Below are 19,038 nucleotides of genomic sequence, written 5' to 3'. Positions count from 1 at the left end.
TAAATATCGTTAGGTTTAGATTTCTCCAGTATTCATTGTTTGAAAGATTTTCATCCATGCATCCATTACAGCTGCTTGTCCTTAAGCCATCTGGACAGGTTCTTCTAAATCTTCTGTTTTAAAATTCCATCGTTTTTCATATTCAATCTTCAACATGTTTTCTGGTTTACTTTTTTTAGACACAATAGCTGTTGTGATACAAATATTTACCAGTCAGGGTTTATTAACAAAAACAGCAGTACTGAGTCAGCAGTGTGATGAAGGGCGAGTTCACAGGGTTTTTACAACAGGCCAAGTTTAACTCAATTAAAACCCAAGACAATCAGATCAAAATCTTTTCTAATTGCTGTTCCACAAGTCAAACAATAAAAAAAACGTAAACTTTCCTTCATATATCAAAACTAAAAAATGCCATCGTTTTCTGTCAAAGACTTCTACAGCTTTTAAGTAAAAACCTTTTTAGTTTGATATTCAGATAAAGGTTAAATATATTTATTTTGATTCATAAATGGGGATAATCTGTTAATTCATTCATTAACCTTTGATACAAAACAGGTTTCTTTTGATATTAACCTTAAAAAATAAGAAAAAATCAAAATAGTGGTCGGGGCAGTTAAAGCAAAAAAACCTTAAAAAGCCAGGAACAAAATGTTCTCCGTAATCAAACGCATACAGGAAGCTCCTCTCAGTTTTATCTCCATCTGGATTTATTTAGAAATATGTTTCAAAGTATATCTTCATTCAGATCTGTGATGTACAGAATCAAAAGAACCAAGTATTAAAGGCATTTAATTCTATTAACCATGAACATTTTATTGATCAGAAAGTTTGAGTTTTGGTAGCAAGTAACTGACACAAAACATCTTCCAATAATCATCATCATCATCATTATTATCAGGTTAATTCAGGAGACCAGGGATGTTAATATGGAATGCAACGTTTTAGCAGCTGCACAAATAAAACCAGAGATCTCTGTAGAAAAAGTGAAGCAGAGGACCACCGGGCTCCTGCTGACCAGAGTCCCACAGGGACAGCACTGTCCACTGTTAAGCCCAAGGGGCCAGCGTCCTTCCTCTTGGACATGAGGCATAGCAGCCCGGTGTTGACAGCAGGGCTGGGACGAGCTCGCTCGGTTCCTTCACCCCCTCCATCGCGACCCCCCCGTTCCTCCGGCGGCTTCAGTCTTTCTTCCTCTTGGCTTTGTTTATGTTTTCCTGACGCTTCTGTTTTCTCTTTTGTTCGCGGTCACGTGCCTCGATCATCTTGGCCAGTTTCCAGGACAGCAGCGCGCTGGCGATGAACAGAGGGGTCAGAGCCAATATGACGGTGGTGAGGAAACCGTAGGGGTCTTTGGCAGCCCACTCCACAACATACTCTGCCCATGCTCGCACATCAATCATCCTGCTCAGCAACGGCCAGCGTCAAGTCAAACCTGAAACAGAGACGACCGTGAGCAGCTGAGGGCAACGAAGACACATAATCAGCTTTCCACAACAAACTTTAATATATTTTACTGGGGTTTCATTAATAGACCAATATGAAGTAGCACATCGCTAAGAGGAGTAAAATCAAAAATAAAAAAAACATTTTAATGTACAAATGACGTTTAAAGAAGAATTAGATTATAAAGCAATATGCAGAGTTTTAAAAACCTCAGCTCAGTTCAGTCATATGCAAGCATGTGGAAGAAGGTGATCTTAGATGACACCAAATTTAACACCGAACGCCATTTTCAGATGCATCCCTGTCCCAATCCACTCGAGTCAAATGACTGACTCATTATCAAGCCTCCGCAGCAATCAATGAAGTGCTGGAGCAGCGAAGCATCTAAAAGTTTTCACACAGCAGCTTCCGAGGAGACAGGAGTTGGAAAGCCCTGATTTGTGTGTGAGCATGTCGGTCCAGTCTGACTAAGCTCGGGCTGTTTTGCAAAGAAAAATATGCAAAAATATCACTCTTTAGATATGCAAAACTGCTAAAAGACATAGCTCAAAAGACCTGCAGCTGTTAATTTACAGAGGATGAATACAAATGCAAGCCTCACTTTTCAGACTGTTTTGTTGTAACGTTTGAAAACCATGGCGGAAAATCTCCCCCCCTCCCCCCCAAGAGTCTGTATAATGACCAAATATGCTCAACAAAATAAATGAAAAGCAGTTTATAGATAAGCAGAGCCGTGATTTAGTCATTAACAGAAAATCTACCCACAAAGCTTGGCTGGCCGTTTCTTGTTGAGGTTAACTGCAAATTTAATAGTTTTGGGTCCGAGTGCACAAATGTTTGGCTTCACCTGAGAATCAAGCTGGCAAAGTTACACATTTTGACAACCATTTTAAGTGAATTTAGATTTTAGAAACATCTTTGAGAAAGAAAAAGAAAGAAACGAGGATTAACAGGTTCTTTGTTTTAATCCTCAACGAGAGGCATTTTATCAATATGCTGTAATAAAACAAGCAATAAAGCCTTACTGCTTCCAGACTATGTCTTTACAAAAATTTGAAATGTCAAATTTGAAAGAATGTCAGTTTTTAACCTAGAATTAGACAGACACACTGAGTCAGGTGTACTGCACAGCTCACCCTTGGACCCCTAACGACAGGCCCTATTCTACCGTCTGGTTCTGAACAGGATTAAACAGAAAACAGATAGATGTTCATCACACCTAACATTTAGAAAGCAGCTTTGGCAAGTAAGTCAAGGTGCAGTAGTACATTACTAAACTTGGGGTTGAAGAGGAGGCTGACCTTGAATTTGACGGTCAGGTGAGGACGGTTGTGAAGTCCAGTTTTTATCAGTTAAGGAAGTTGGCTAAAAGAAAGAAAGCTGTATCTTTCTTTCTTTTAGCCAAGAAAGAAAGTTAGGACTTTGAGACAGTAATCTATGCTTTCATTACTAGGCGACTGGATTACTTTACAGGCACTTTATCTGTGGGTTAGTGATTCCTATATTACCCAGCTACAGCGAGTACAATTTGCTGTGGGATGTTTTTTTTTTTTTTTTTTTTTTCCTTATTACTATTATTATTTGGTGGTGCTAATATGAGAATATTCCTCTCATTTTAGCCTCACTCCTACATTTTAAAGTTGTTGTATTTGTTTTTAAAGCTCTCCGTGGTCTTGCCCCTTGCTACCTTTCCCAGCTGCTGAACTATTACACTTCCTCCTGCTCATTCATGTCAGCTGGTCAGCTGCTCCTGAGTCTGCCTGAAACAAGCGGAAGCTAGCGGGGAGCATGCTTTTAAAATGTGGAATGACTTAAAACTGCACATCAAACAGGCTATTTCGCTGTTTCTTTTAAAATCACGCCTTGTTCCTATTCTATGTTGTTGTTTTTATTTTATCTTTGTAATGATTATTTTATGTATTATGTGCCTTACTTTCGTCCCTCTAAAAATGTAAATCAAGTTGGACTAGATAACAACTCAAGCTCAAAGCCATTTTCTTTTACTTCTAGCTGCTTTTATTTACAGCTTATTCAAATAAATATTAAAGAAGAATGCATAGCTAATAGTTTTTATTATCATGAAACTACCGTAAAATCGTGAAAAATTCGTGCTACAATGCAAACTCCTGTATTACTAGTCTTCCCAAAGTGAAGTTGAGTAACTTTACTTACTGAACCCGACCGGGGCTTAATATATGTATGTATGACAAAATACTGTGGTTTTTATCCACCAGCTTCCTGCTAATGTTCAGAAAACACATGACCATTTGCTAACTAGCATTATCCTACGTGGCTGCTAGCACTTATCAAAAGCCGAACGGTTCTATTACACTGGATTAAATCTCCAACCAACAACCCAAAACCGAAAGAAAATCATCTCCGTTATAAAGACTGACTATGGATTTCATTGATTTGATGAAAAATTATTTATCTGAATTGCGACTACTATCGAAGCTAATAAGGCCAATCTGCAAGGCCCCATCTTTCGAAAGCAAAATCACTGACTTTCGGCAAAGAAGCATTGCAACATGAGGAAATATTATCTACTTAAGATTTCACAAAAGTAATAATGGTTTAAAATCCAATATAAGAAATAAATTAACTCACCAAAGTGCATAAATATGTGTTCACATCCGCGATAATAACCACCAGCTCCTCCCTGTTTCGCTTAAACCGTTTCAACATTTGAGGCGTTCAATAAATTTCCCTAGAAAGGGGAAAAAGCAACTCGTCTTTACTTTTTTTTTAATTATGAGCGTTTCTTGTATTTTGTTTTATAATGTGCACTTACCTATGTCTTGCATAACTTTGTAACATGTATCAAAGAAAATGGTGTGAGCTTTAACAGAGATAGTGCGGCAGTGTCAACATTTTGTGAACTATTTCAATTTTAGGAAATCCGTGCCATGGTATACCAAAGAGGCCGTGAATGCAACACAAGTTTTCGCTCGTGATAGGATATGACGTATACCGTGGCTGATGGGCAATGTAGTCCTTTAGCTTTGAAAACTAAAAATATTAACAAGTATCCCTAATTTTGCATTTTTTTCAGCTTTTTAGACTTTCATTATCACTTTCTGTCGAACCAATAGTTTAAATGCCTTGAAATAAAACGTTCATTTATTTCAGAGCTTATCAAGAACAACTTTTATGCCCACTTCCAATGTTAAGTTAGCAATAAACCCTGATGTTTGGTCTAATAAAATAAGCTTTTTCAGAATATGGTAAATGTAAGAATGAGTTGTTGTTGTTGTTGTTGTTTTTGTCGATATAGAATATCAGGAGCTCTGATTTACTAGCAATCACTGGAACACTATCTCACTTCTGAATTTTAGAACCATGGATATGAATAAAGGAAATCAAAAGTGTTATGTTTAATTTATTTTTTGTTATTTGTGAACTAAAACACAAATTGTGTTGTTTTAGTGAGTGTATATACTTCATTATGTAAACCATAAGTGTGACAAAATAGCTGCAACAAAAGGATGATTACAGCCTAATGGTACAAAAGACTTGAATAACAGACAAGTGAATTTTCCTGCAACATACTGAACAGGATGACATTTATCTGCTGCTGAAACATTGAATAATCTGCGAAACAGTTTTGACAAAGTTGAAAAAAGCAAATTATATAGCAACAACTGTAAGGGGAAAAAAACATAAGACTTCAGTGGCCCTCTGAGAAAAATTACTAACATAACAAAGGAGGACCTGCTGGCTTTGTGAACTTCCTGTGGGGAAGTATTGAAACCAAATCAGGTTAGGCCACATCTGCTCTGTCCATACGGCATGGATCTCTTTCAGAGCAGTTCAAAGGCCAGCCTTTTTAGACTTACTCACAGAGGATGGAGAGGGGCAGCTGAGAACACATGCAGCAGATAGAGGCTCTGCATGCACACATCCTGGTTTACCAGCATAGTTTTGGCCAAGTTTATAGACAATTTAGAAAAACATCCCCAAGGTGGTTACTTTTTATTTTTTTAAAGTTGCATTCCTTTTAGATTCACATGTCTAACCACACAGTAAGACCCAGAAGGTAAGCAATGCAAAGCCGCCCCTCCCTAGCTGCTGGTGAGTGGTTTGTTGAAACAAAAGTGAGGCTCTTTACACTATGAACATCATTTTAATAATTAAAATTAATTGATCATGTTTGGATTACTTTATCTAATGTATGGGTAAGTGGAAATGATGCACTATGAATTGCAAAACATAATGCATTTAAACTGCCTTGCAAAGAGTACTAAAACCCCTGAAACCATTTTATTTGCAGAAATCATTGTTATTGTACAATGTTCTTGTTAAATAAGCACATAAATTGAATAACTGAAATTGACTAACATAAAGTAGTATTTGATTCAGAAGTTAAAGAAAAACAGTTCGTGATTTATTATGTTTTTCATGAATAGAAACCTGAAAGATGTGGTTCACATTTGTGTTTTGCCCTTCTTTGTCAAGACTTTGAAGACCACCTTTCATGGCAATTGCAACTACAGATCTTCATCTAGAAACTCCTATCTTCATCTTTGCATATTACACACGGATCACTCAGATTGGAAGGAGAGATTATTTGAACTTAAATTTCTTCCTACAAAAGAATCACAGTTGGATTGAGGCCTGAATTTCTCCATTCTGAAGAATGAATGTCTTGATCTGAATCTTTCCTTTGTAGTTCTGGCTAAAGGGTTGCTGCTGACCTGTAAAGCGAACTTGTGTGAATGCAACTTCTTTTGGGACAATGGCTGTCTTTTCCTATCTCTTCCATAATATGCAGATTTTTGCAAAAATAATGATGAAGCTATCAACATATTGTCTCTCCTGAACTTGCAGAGTTACTATGAGTCTCGTAGTGGTTGTCCTGATAAATACAGCTCCTGCTTGCCTTGTCAGTTCAGTTGAATGGCTTTGGAATGGAATGGTTTGAAATACTTTCTCCATTTTCAAATAATGGATCGAACTGTTGCCCTGCGACAGACTGGCGACCTGTCCAGGGTGTACCCCGCCTCTCGTCCGGAACGTTAGCTGGAGATAGGCACCAGCAACCCTCCTGACCCCACTGAGGGACAAGGGTGTAAAGAAAATGGATGGATGAAACTGTGTTCTTTGATATGCGTAAAGTGATATTGTTTTATGACCTTTATAGCTTTACTTTAACGTTTTCTAGAGCTTTATTCCTGGCCTGTCCCCTTCCTTCGTTTTAACAATGCTGCTTGTTCACTGATGTTCTCTAGCAAAACTCTAGGTGTTCATAGAATAGATCTAGCTTTACTTCAGTACCTCTGTTTATGAATAAGGTGACTTGTGAAAGCCAGTTGAGAAACTTGATTTTATTTAGGGACATCACCTTTTTCTTTCACATGTATTTAATACTTTGTGCTTATTTATGAAATAATATCCAAACAAAATACACTGAAGATTGTAGTTGAAACAGAAATGTGAAAAAATGTAAGGTCTGTGAATATTCATATATATGCACCGATCTTTAAAACCGTCAGTGTGCAACCCATTTTGGTTTCTGAAGATAGAATGGTGACTCCCTTCAAAACACACATGTTCTCACATGGTGAGTAGCTGCTGAACTCTTCCTCTTATTTAAGTCACTGTTTTAAAGCAGTCACAATATGAATCTATCTCTTTCTTGGTTTCTTGGCATTAACTTTTCAACTTTAACTTTTTTGCAAATGGAAATAACAGTGTACCAAACAGCTGACCTATATGTGAGTGATGTGACCAAAGTGGACAGGCATGTCCGCTTCATATCATAATGTTCCTCCTCCTCCTCCTCTTCCTCCTCCTACGGCCCTTCTATCTCTGACAGCTGAAAGTCCTTTTAAACCTAAGCTACAGAATCAACCATCAGTTATTGAAGAAACTGGAGCTCTGGGTGATAGCTTATCCTCCAAAGATGGGGTAAAGAAAGTCAGTTTTCTTGGCCCCTTTTACCCCTGTGGGAAACTTCGAGGCCGCCCCTGGATTAAGTCCCCGCCTTTAAACTCAAATAAAAAGGAAACTTCAAAGGCCGTCGGCCGCCTGGGCTCCGCCCTCGCGCTCCCGGACGGCTTCACAAAGGATTTGCCGACGTTCGGGAATTCCGCCTCCAGTTCCTTTTATAGCGCCACTCGTGCGCTGGCTGCCTTCCAGGGCCCCGCCTATCCTCGTTACTTTGACAACACAAAGGACTTCACGGAACTCACAAGCTCCGCCCACCTCTCCAAATAAGGGCAGCCTCTCCATGTACGGCAAACAATCGGTTCGAGATTGCCCTTTTCTCTTCCTTATCCCGTTTATATGATCGGAGAGGAACTGCGCTTCAGGTTGGAAGCGGTGCGATCATGGCCGAGCGAGTCCAGCAGCCCCCAGCCAAGCGGCTCTGCTGCCGGCCCGGCTACAACCCGGCATGCAGGCAGGGGCAGCGGGCTGGAGGAGTCCCGTGCGGCGGCGCGGGGTCCGCTCCGGGAGGGTCCGGGAACGGGAAAACGCACAACCCCGAGTCGCTGCTCGACATCGCGGCGCGCAGAGTCGCGGAAAAGTGGCCGTTCCAGCGGGTGGAGGAGCGGTTCGAGAGGATCCCGGAGCCCGTCCAGCGCAGGATCGTTTACTGGTCATTCCCGAGAAGCGAGAAGGAGATCTGTATGTACTCTTCTTTCAACGCCGGGGGAGAGGAAAGTGGATCTAGCGGGGACAATAATGACGAGACCCAGCTGCCTTTTCTGCGGGGTGTCACTCTGCTGGAGGGTGGCTGGGTGGACAACGTATTGCAAGTCGGTGAGTGGACTAAAGCGTCACAATAATGCAGGAAAAACAGACTGTAAGAAAGAAAACATATCTCACTCGCCCTGTTTGCTTATTCCCGTGGACCTTCCACGGGGTCTTGTGTTTCTTTTCCACAACCGTGCCTATTATAAACAATGCAGGGTATTTCCACACCAGTCTACCCTATAACTGTGTGAGAAAAGCCTATTTTCAGATAAGCCCGTAATTTTAGCCCACTTCTCCTTGTTTCTAACCACTGAGCTGTGCGCATTGAATGGCCCCCGAGCAATTCCAATTGGAAGCTCAGGACTTTGTTCCTATTTTTGTGTCTTTCCAGCTCTCCATGCCCCCACCAATGGGTACGCAGACAAAAGCCCCCTATATCTTTTCACCGCTGGCTAAATAGACGATATTTAGAAAGGCTGGGGAGGGACGGCGATTTAAAGCCACAGTGCTTCTATTTTGTTTGCCAAACATCTTTGTGAGACACACTGAAGCTTTTTTTTTCACCCCCCACCCCCTCCCAGCTTCTCCAACATTTATCTGAAGCCCAAGCTGCATGCACCTACACAGACAACGATTTGTTGTTGTTGTTGTTGTTTTTGTCTTCCAGCTGCATTATTTGTGGTACAGCTAGGAGTAAACAGAGGTGCTCCAGGCTCAGTAAACCCCCTCTGATTCCCTGCCCCTCTTGGCTAGCTGGCTTTGCCAGAGCCCGAATATTTCACTAGATTCGTCAGTGCAATAGACTCAGCTGTCAATCTGACTCCCCACCCTTGGAAGCGGTTCAGGATTCTAATCCCATTACCCTCCCCAGTTCATCTGAATCTTAATGCATTCTGTAAACAAGATTTTATGCATGATCTTCCTCCCTCCTTGCCTCCCTCACCATCTCCATCTCTCTCTCTCTCCCCTTGTTCCCCCCCTTCCCTTCCTATCTCACTTCTTGGCTTACTATCTCCCCCCTAAAGAATCTGTGGAGATGGCTTCAGCTCTTGTGGGCTCAGAGAATGTGCAGTGCACAATAGTAGCCATGGAGCAGACAGACAGGCAGGCAGCTCTCCCTCCTCTCTCTCCCTCTCTCCCTTTCTCTCGCTGGCCTGTTTACCAGATTCCCCAGCATTAGGCTCATTTATGTGCTCACTCTTTTTGGGGCTTGAGGAAACTGAACACTCAGCCCGGGGTGAAATAAAAAAGTATGAGGCATCACTAAGTAGATAAGTGTGTGCGCTTTGGGTTAAGTAGTCAGAAAGAGGGGAACGAGGTCATTTGCAACTAGAGATCCACCGAAGCGTCGTCCAGAGGTTGGAATCAGCCAAGTTTTCCCTGTTTGGCAGGTAAAACGTTGGGGGGGGGGGGGGGGGAACAACAACAACAATATATTTCTGGTTTCTAATTAATGCATCAAAGCTAAGAATTCCCACCTATTTTTTTTTTACTAAAATGAAACCTAGTAATTTTCTGATGACGTGTTTTGATACATACACAGAGGGAAAGTTTTCTAATTCCTTCATTTTCTGTTGGTTTCAGAACTACCACCTCTACACATGACTTTAATTTAATCATGTGTTATAGTCTTCAGATAAAGAAGAAACAAATAAAATCGGAATAGATAAGTCAAAGAAATCGCCTGCCTATTGTTTTGTCACTTCTTTAGGATTCCAAATCTAAATGGGGGGGAAAACAAAAAAAGAATCTCAACGGCTCGTTTTGGTAATTGTTAGTTAATAAAGCTTTTATCATTGCATCTCAATGAGTTCTCAGTTTGGACGTATTTTTCTTTCTTTTTACTTTTTTCAATTCAGAGCCAGTCCTGCCACCAGTATTTGTCACAAGAGAGGAAAAAACATTGGCGACACTCAGAGACCGGAATCAGCTTTTTTTTCTCCCCATGTTTCAGCTTTAATTGGTGATTGGCAGATAAAATGCTGAAAAATCCAACTTTTTTCCCCCATGACTTTAAAGTCCATCAGAACTAGAAACTCTCACTGTTTTTGGTTTATAAACTCATCAACCCGTAGCATTGGCGTTGACGCCCATTTTTTGAGGTCAATAAAAGCTGATAAAGGTTAGGGAGATGTGTGCTTTAAATCATGAACGATTATATTGTAATTCCTTAATTATCAGTTTGATTCAAAACTACAATTAATAGAAATCTATCAATAATCAGGATCAGCAGGTCAGACCAAAGAGAACATTGGTATCGGCCAGGAGGAGCCGGATCGGTGCAACTCTGTTTTCTGTGGCCGTCTGTGTGGTTCTCTCTTTTTATATATATATATATATATATATATATATTTTTTTTTTTTTTTTTTTTTTTCTTTGGTGACTGTGTGTAGGGGGGTTTAAAAAAAACACAGAAAGAGGTTGCACACACACTCACACACACGCACGTGTTTGTCTTCATCTGTGCGGGCTGTCAGTCTCATCCCGCATGCTCACAGAGTGGAGAATGACAGGCGAGAACACAGCAGGGAGGAGGGCATGTTATGCTGATTGCGATTTTTGCCCCAGAATTTCTTACACTCGCTTTCTCTCTCTCTCTCTCTCTCTTTTTTTATTTTACTAGCTGGGGAAAGATAAAGCCAAGGAAGAGCAAATGATAAATAAAAGATGCAATCTACTCCAGGGGACAGGCAGCCACTGGAGGATGAGGGCTTAAAAGCAGGACGAGCTCGGGAGGGTGGGGACTGGGGGCTTGGTGGGGGTGAGGGGTGTGTGCGTGTGTGTGTGTGGATGTCAGCCACATCACACACCACATGTATTGGCCCCATCAAACACATCCACTGGGTCTGGCCTGTAAAAGAAGCATGGGCTGATTGCGAGGGTGTGTGCAGGCGAGTGTCGGTGCATGCGTGGCTTTGTGCGGTTCCTTCTGTGTGTTTGTGCTGTCACTGGGATGGGGTTCAGCGCTGATGATGAAAGACAGTAGCGCAATAGAATAGACGAAGAGGTTATTGTGTACGGAGGCGGGAGGGGGGAACTAATATACTTCAATGGATCTGCTGTCGCCGTATTCCTCTCCTTCCTCTCCAGTCTCCTCCTCCTCTGCCTCCCTTTGCTCCCAAGTGAGCAGCTATAAAACTCTCCATATTTACTCCCCTAAGGCCAACTACCAGCCCCCAGTCTCCTGTGATTATTTATCTTTTTTCTCAACGACATTAATCACACGCTTTTTCTTTTTTTCCTTTTTCTCCCCTTTTCTTTTGCTCCATCTCTTTCCACGCATCAGTGCCGCGAAGAGAAGAGATTGGAGGGGGTAGCTTTTTTTTTTTTTTTTTTTTTTTTTTTAAAGGAGAAGAGCAATAGATCGGGTGATATCAAGAAAAAGAGGGGAAGCCTAGAGGGAAAAATGTGGGTGGAAAATGCAAAAGAGGAAAGAGAGGCATTGAAATGGTGATTGCAAGTGAAGGGAATGTATGAAAGTAAAGAATGAGGCTCAGAAATGGGGAGAGAGTGAGACAGATAGCTTGTTCTTTCTCCCATGCGAGCTCATCTGTTCCAATGCCAGCCTTCGGGATAAATATTCATATATGAATGCAAAGTGTTATCTAGCAATCCGCTGCTCCTCGTTTATAACGGGCTCATACAAGCCAGCTCCAGCCCGCACCTCCAACCCACTCCTCCGACTGTCAGATCACCGATGAATTTGTCACCTGCCGAGTGCCGAGTTGTGGAAGCTCAGCCTTAACAAGGCCTGGTTCTAAAACAGATTTAGCTCTTGTTCAAACATTTTGAGCTTAATCTGGAGCCTAAACAGAAAATAATTCCATGTTTATTCCTGTTTCCTTTCCCCTACAAAAATACATTGATCACAGCGTTACTAGCATGTTTAGTACGTCATTGTGCTTTGACTGTAAAGCACTTTGGTCCACATTTGTTGTTTGTAAATGTACACACATAAAATTGACAGCTTGGATCTGAACGCTGGGCTTCCCCAGTTTACTTTTTCTGCTGACCTTTCTCCTGTTCTCCATCCTCAGTGAAACTGTATTAATTTGGGCAGAATCTCAGTAAAGCTGTTCTCATCCACATATTTTCATCATATAGTTGTCAGAAGGCATATTAAGTCTGAAATTATAGTGTACGTTTGGCAGATCAGACTATTTGCAGCCTCCCGTAAAGCACTACAAGGTTGGTGCTCCTCTTAAATAGAGTCCTGATTGCATTTTAACAAGCTGACAAAAATGTTCACAGCAACATCCGTGGTATTCTTTCGGTCCTTACTTACCTGTGCGATTGTCAGAGAGAAAACCCAGAGGAATATGAATGCGTTAAAGTGCAGGTTTGTTCCTGTGCTAGCCTCTGCAAACTTACAGCTTGACTCACTCTCTGTCTCCCTGTCAGCAGCAGGCTCCCACACAGAACAATTACAAATACTGTGCAGACATACCTTGCAGTTTGGATGCTTCGGGCATGGGCCTTCTTTTATAGGGAGAAAGGTATGCATTACACCCATGATTATCGAACTGTGGTACAAGTCCCTCTGGAGGTACTTGGGTTGTCTTTAGCTATAATCAGAAGAAATTTAGATAAATCAAAGCTAATTAAAAGCCAAAAAGACGAGTTGTGCAGCACATTCACCTTTTCTTCAAAGAGAAGCTGCTCAGAGAGCTGCAGGGGACGATGTTTCCCGATCTCTCAGCATAAACTGAAAGGAGATAAAAGTGAACAAGGAGCAAGTGATGGTGACAACTTATTTACCTCACAAATGTCACCATACCCAGCATACCAAGTATGTTCCAGTTGGAAATCACAGCTAAGCTACTTTTAGCAACACTTATTTATACCAATATGTATGAAGTTCAATAGTATTGGGCATACTATTGAACTTTTAAATTATTTAATGTCTGAAAAACCCCAAAACTGACAGTGTTGTCGGGATTGTTACTTCTACCATTTCCTCCACTGTTGATTCCACGAGAGAGTAAATAAATATCTTTAATTTGAAAAACAAAAAACTATGATGAAATGCAGTTATTGTATCAAGTTTACTGATTAAGTGAATCGCACTTCTTTGGCTAGTTATCTAGTTATCTGCTCACACAGCAGTTGCGAGTTGTACTTTTCAGCAGTGTTACATCAGTTGGAGTGATGAACAGGGATGCTTTACTGCCACGCCATGTCTTTCTTGTTATTTTGCAACATGAAACATTTTCAAAAAGCCAAAGTGGTATATCTTCTAAGCGAGGAAAAAGTTTAGTATTCTTCTTTCACCCAGCTGACCGGCAGCGCACAGCAACAGGTGAGGGAGGTGCAGTGAGCAACTAGAGAAAATGGTCACTCCTGCACTTTCTCTCGCACGATGTCGTGTAAACCTTTGAACATTTTTGAGTCCGTAACTGTAAAACTTTTTTCATGTACTTTAATACCAGTGACGCACATCGTACCTGGACCTACCAAGCCACCTTGCAGGAGAAATTGTCATGAGGTGATCAGAAACACTCTGCCGTTTCTCGCTGAGTTTCACCTTCTTTGAACTTATCAGTCAGTCTGATCACGGTGGCAGCCGAGCATCAATCCACTGTTAAAGCAAAACTTCAAGACCTGCCTGTTCTGTTCTGATCGCAGCATCTGTTCTCCTCTTCCTTTGTGCAGTTTAGAGTCAGCGGCTCATCATGCTTGAAAAGAAAGGCTAGCATTACGGAGCCCCATCCTCTAATTATAGAATTCTAATCCTATGGCTCTAGCATGGCATGACAAAGCATGTTTGCACTTCATTACCTTCCTTCCTGTTTCAGCCCTCCAGTCAGGGTCAAGTTCATCTCCTCTTGTCTCATTTATTCAGAACATAGACAGCCCCGCTCCTCCTCCTTTTGACCCTTCATCTTCATATCCCTAACCCCCTCCCACCTTCTTTGTTCTAAGAGGTTAAAAAAAAAACCCATAATGCCAAGCATCATACACACACGCACACACACACTCACACACACACCCTTACTATCCTGTTACGGTAAGCCCCATGTCCCCAAGGAGTGACATACTGATGCCTGGCATATGTCGCTCTCTGCTATATCATTAGCATAGGCTACATGCTACAGCCTATTTATCCAGTTTTCCCCGTTAAGCTAATTTTTCACATGAGGCTGCATGTCATTTTTATCACACCGCTGCCCCAAATCAGAGTGATGAGGTGGACACTTTGAGGCTGCTTTAAATTCAAGTAGAACGGAGAGCAGAGTCGCATATCCTGTCGACTATTTTTGGTGTGTTTTCCACGGTGGTGTTGCTGGAAAAGATAGCCTGTAATAATTTGCTTCTCCCCTGCCTAAAATATCGCTGGATGTCCATGGCGGTCATGCCTGTTTGAGTGTGAATGTCATCCTCCTCTGCTCCACCTATTTCAGAGACAAATTGGTGTGTGTGTGTGTGTTGTGTGTGAGGAGATCTGTCTTTTGCGTCTGCATGCTCATAACTCAGGTTAATTTGTTCACGCTCTGGAGAATCTTAATTAGGTTTCAGCGTCATCTACTCCAGTTCACCCCCTTTTCATCATGATGTCAACGGGATTGTGAAATAACAAGCACAAGGATGCTTCTTTTTTTTTTTTTTTTTTTGTTTTTCCAGACGGTTTGTTTTTAAAGTCGATCATCACATAGACTTCTCTTTGGTTGGATCTCATTTTTTAGGGTTGTCCTCACCTAAGCCCTTCTCCTGCACTTATCCCGCAGCATTTAATTCAGGTAATAAATATAAAGTGCTCCACCTAGAAAAGACAGTGCCCTTAAAGACACTGGTACATTATTTGATCTCTCTGATTACTGTGTACGTGCAGTAGATATGTTATATAAACATGGCACAAACCTGCATGAGGTTCTCATCATAAGATACCCTTAGGTAAAAATACCACAATTTCACTCTCTGGCAGTTTTATGGTATTTAATTGCGTCTAATTAAAACCAGAAAGCAGCTATTTTTTTTCTTACTGGTGCAAAAGTTGCATAACTTACGTTTTGCAGGCAATACTTATTTATTACATTTATGTATCGTTATTTTGATTGCTGAGTAGAATATTGTGCATGTTTTGTTGTCTTGCTTGAGTAAACGGGCTGATATTGAGTAGTTATTTTATTGGGCTGTCTGCTTGGGGAGCCATCTTTAACAACCAACTGTAGCTTAGACAGTGTTATCGTAAAAAGAGTGATGGGTTGTGCTCCTTTCGTTTATTGAACATGACCAGTCATGATGTTCTTGATCAAAAACAAAAGAGTATAATTTGTAAAGGTGCTGTACCACTGCTTTGTATTTTGCCATGTTCCATGAGTCTAAGGAAATGAAAGGGACTTTATGGAACTTCAAGCCCTGTCAACTTTTGTAGTGTGACAGAACAGTTTATGTTGCCTTTGCTATGCTGTCAGTTACTTATTGATGTCGTTTTTTCCTTCCTAAAATTTCTAATTAAATTTCAATGTTCTGTGAGTGAACACAATTGGTTGGTTAACTATTAGTTGAGCTAATCAGAAAGTAGGTCATGCCGTCAGTAACACAGTCGTAATAAAATTGATGCCATAACGTAATTTAGCATTGAAATGCAAGTCAGTTGCACAATAGGGTTATGCATAGAAAACGTTTTATAGCCTTCTTTCAGCTAGCTGAATGGCAGGGTGCAGCAACAAGTTGACACCAATAATCAGCCCTGGCCTACCAACAAAATATTTGAGACCGAGAAATACGGTTTTATTTTTGTTTTTAGTTTTTTTTTTTTTTTCAGTTTTATTGTTTTTAAGAACTGAAATGATAATCATGGCTGTTATGACAATAAAATATTTTATACTAAGGTATCGTCAGCTTGTTTTTTCTGTGTTTTTGCTGATTAACAGTAAATAACTGTGACTCCAAATAAGTTATTTTGTTAACTAAAAGTTAATTGAGAAAATATTCATATTTGAAAGGATTTTTGTGAGTATAGCTCTTACGTCTGAAAATCCTTGTTTAGGGCCAACAAAGATATTTCCCTCTTCCCTCCCTCTTTGCATAAACAATTGCAACAGTATGCCCCTTAGAAATGCAGGGTTGAGGACTAAGAATGAAGGACAATGGGTGAAACGGGATTCAACATAAAACTCTTATTCATCTCGAAGGAAAGCTGTGAGAATGCATGCCAGCTTTGGCATTCAGCATTCTTCTGAAGATATATGACAGTTTCTGACATTGTAATACAGCATGAAGAAAGACAACAAAACAAAGGAGTGAAAAAGAACACTCTGCGCAAACTAGTTGGCTATTGTTTGTGTGAAAAAGCTCTAAGCCAAAAGCCAAGGAGAAATTTGGCTTAAAGCTTAAAGCAACATCGAGCTCTTTTGTGAAAGAACACCCTCAATTTCCGTAGCAAGGCTTTCAAAGGGCTTCTTGAGGACCCACATTGACTTCTGAAGCATTTTGCTCACGAAGGTGCAGAATTTGAGATCCAAAACTTGAATCTTGCATGAACATGTCTTCTACACAACACGGGCAGGCTCTACAGAGATTTTTTATTTATTTATTTTTATTTTTTGGTGTGTGAGGGCTTATTCTCCCTGTTTGTGTGTGGGCTGTTTCTTTGTAAGTGGGTGGATCTGGTTTTGTTTTGCTGTTGGACTGGAGCAGTTCCTTTATCTTTTTACAATGCCCATTGAGAATGAGCCCACATGCCTACCACTGACAACAAGGATACAGAATGCTTTAAAACATGCTGTTGTCATGTGGGAAACCATGTTTTTCAGGGACAAAACTTTTGACTTTGAAGCTAAAGAAATACTGGCATGCTATGATGTATGGTTCGGAAAAATATTGGCAACCCTAATTGGATCTCAAATATCCTATAGTCATGAGAACAGATATAACCTTTGGACACAAGTCCACGGTGAGCCTGTGGACGTAGCAATTTGGTCCAGGATCTGGCGCCTCTGGTCTTCCCTTAGGCATGTGACTAACCCTGAGCTTGTATCATCATGGAAACATGGCTTAGCCCAGAGCAACTATAAACATCTGGCCGTCCAATAGCAAGGGGCAGCAAATAAATGCAAGCGAAGGTTCTTTAGAGAAAATGTCCTCGCTGTCTGGCTGTGTGTATCTTAGTGGACAGGAGAAACAGATTCCAGTCTTTTGTCCCCTTGGGTTGGATGAATGGAAAGACGAGGGGATACCTTTCAGCTGTTGTGTAATGGAAACACATTAGCCCAGCCTGGCTTTGTGTCGGCCTGTCGGATCCTGCAGGCGGACACAAAGTTGCAGGCTTTGTGTCCGCCTGCAGGATCCGACTTACTTTGTTTAACATGTGTAAATGTTAAACAAAGTATGCCCTGTGTATGCTCTCTGTATTTAGTTCTAGTTTAACATAATTATTGTTTAGAAAACATTGCTTTGCACAAATATCATATATGTAAGAAAGTATTTAATTCATTCAAAAGGAAATTAAATATTTCCATTCCAAAAAGAAAGGCATCCAGGAGGCACTATAAAGCTAAAAATGTATGTTTAAAATTGTGTTCTGTTGCATAAAATCAGTTTGACTGTCCTTCTTAACTCTTCTTAACATTAAGCAGTTTTTTTTATGACAGTGCCACCTTGCATATATTGAGGATCAATTTTCCAGAACATACTAAGCTTTCTCTGCTTTGTCCCCACATCCAACAACTTCAAAATACAGACGTTAGAGAAACTGCCTCATGATCAAGAGACTTTCAACTCAGTGAACCTTAACTGTGGACTCACTGGTCAGAAACTCTGGATTAGCTATTTTCAGTATCAGTGAGGAACGTAAATTGGTAAACACTGATCTGTAATAAGTAGCCTGTAGTTCACAATTTAAAAAAAGGAAGACAAAAATAGTGTGACTAATATATTATGTTGTGTTTTCTAAATAACTAATCAAAATGCACGAAAATTGGTTTAGGCAGCTGTGATAAACTGGTGATCTGCTCAGGAAATCTGTCTGCTTGGCCTCTCTCTCTCTCAATGATGGATGGATGGATGAATGGATGGATAGAGGCTAAAGCTTTCACAAAAAGCAGAGGTTAGAAACTGGCTAGAAATGTTTGGTCAGTGGACCTCAGAATCGCCTCTGGATATATCCTTCCTATATGGCAAAATGTATTCTTCTGAAGAGTGCCTTATTCACTGTCCTACAATCTTTTCCTCCTGTTTTTATTTTCAGCAATGCTCTACCCAAGACATACATTTAGACAGCCCTGGCACCTTCCACAGGGACCAACGTCTGGTTCCCTTATTTTCCCAGCCCGTCTACCTGACTGGAGCCAACCTCTGTCCCAGCACTATTCCTGGTCCCAGACATAGTCGTTGCCTCCCTTCCCCTCTTAAATCATCACTCCGAAGACCAAGCCTATCTTCCTTGAATCTGCCACACTGCAGGGCTTTTGCAACCAATGCTTAAGGACCTCTCCAAACACGCACTACAAGAGTTGCATGCATTAGGCCCTATTTAACTAAACCAGCTAAAGTAATAAAGTTCCAGCCTGATCTCTGTAATGTCTGCCCACGTCCCCTACCCCAGTCCAGCCTGGCTTGTCTCCTGTCCCAGACTGTGGCTGCTGGGTGTGCGTCAGCACAGCTCTTCGGCTGGCTGAGTCTGTCTAGGAATCCAGTCCTGCTTCCACAGAGCTGCTGCCCCTCTAGTCTCCGCCAGGCATTGAGGCACAGGGAACAGAGGATAGAAAGGCTACTAAATTCACAATGACAAGGGCCCTATTAAAAGACGTTTTTTCTATTTCATTTAATGACTTTTATTACTAGCCGCCCCTCTCTCTTCGATTTGGCAATAATAACAACAGGGGAATGCAGCTCTCAGCATTCTCCTATCTGATTGTGCCGTTTGCTTTTATTTTATTTTAATGAATTCCTCTTTGC

At 41.0% G+C, this 19,038-nt stretch overlaps 2 protein-coding genes across 2 annotated transcripts in view; one reads left to right on the top strand and one right to left on the bottom strand.

The window, feature by feature from the left end:
- Positions 1–685: 685 nt before the first annotated feature.
- On the bottom strand, positions 686–4,150 carry smim15 (small integral membrane protein 15). The gene is made up of 2 exons (XM_014985600.2): positions 4,051–4,150; positions 686–1,432 (listed from the first exon to the last, which is right to left on the bottom strand). Exon 2 carries the CDS (start codon positions 1,398–1,400, stop codon positions 1,179–1,181), a length of 222 nt encoding a protein of 73 aa, XP_014841086.1. The 5' UTR covers positions 1,401–1,432; positions 4,051–4,150; the 3' UTR covers positions 686–1,178.
- Positions 4,151–7,721: 3,571 nt separating this feature from the next.
- LOC106917871 (zinc finger SWIM domain-containing protein 6) overlaps positions 7,722–19,038 on the top strand; it is a 64,215-nt gene continuing 52,898 nt past the window's right edge. Inside the window, exon 1 of the mRNA XM_088008806.1 lies at positions 7,722–8,205. Coding sequence (XP_087864932.1) covers positions 7,773–8,205 — 433 coding nt within the window. The 5' untranslated portion in view covers positions 7,722–7,772. The remainder of the gene's footprint in view (positions 8,206–19,038) is intronic.

Source organism: Poecilia mexicana, unplaced genomic scaffold, assembly GCF_051168715.1.
Source record: "Poecilia mexicana isolate PSO_F unplaced genomic scaffold, ASM5116871v1 scaffold_9, whole genome shotgun sequence".
NCBI classification, from domain to species: domain Eukaryota; kingdom Metazoa; phylum Chordata; class Actinopteri; order Cyprinodontiformes; family Poeciliidae; genus Poecilia; species Poecilia mexicana.
Note: the sequence above shows the minus strand (reverse complement) of the source record. Positions and strands in the feature narration are given on the sequence as shown.

Coding starts and splice junctions, on each gene's coding strand:
- smim15 (XM_014985600.2), bottom strand. CDS start 1,400: ATGATTGATGTGCGAGCATGGGCAGAGTATGTTGTGGAGTGGGCTGCC.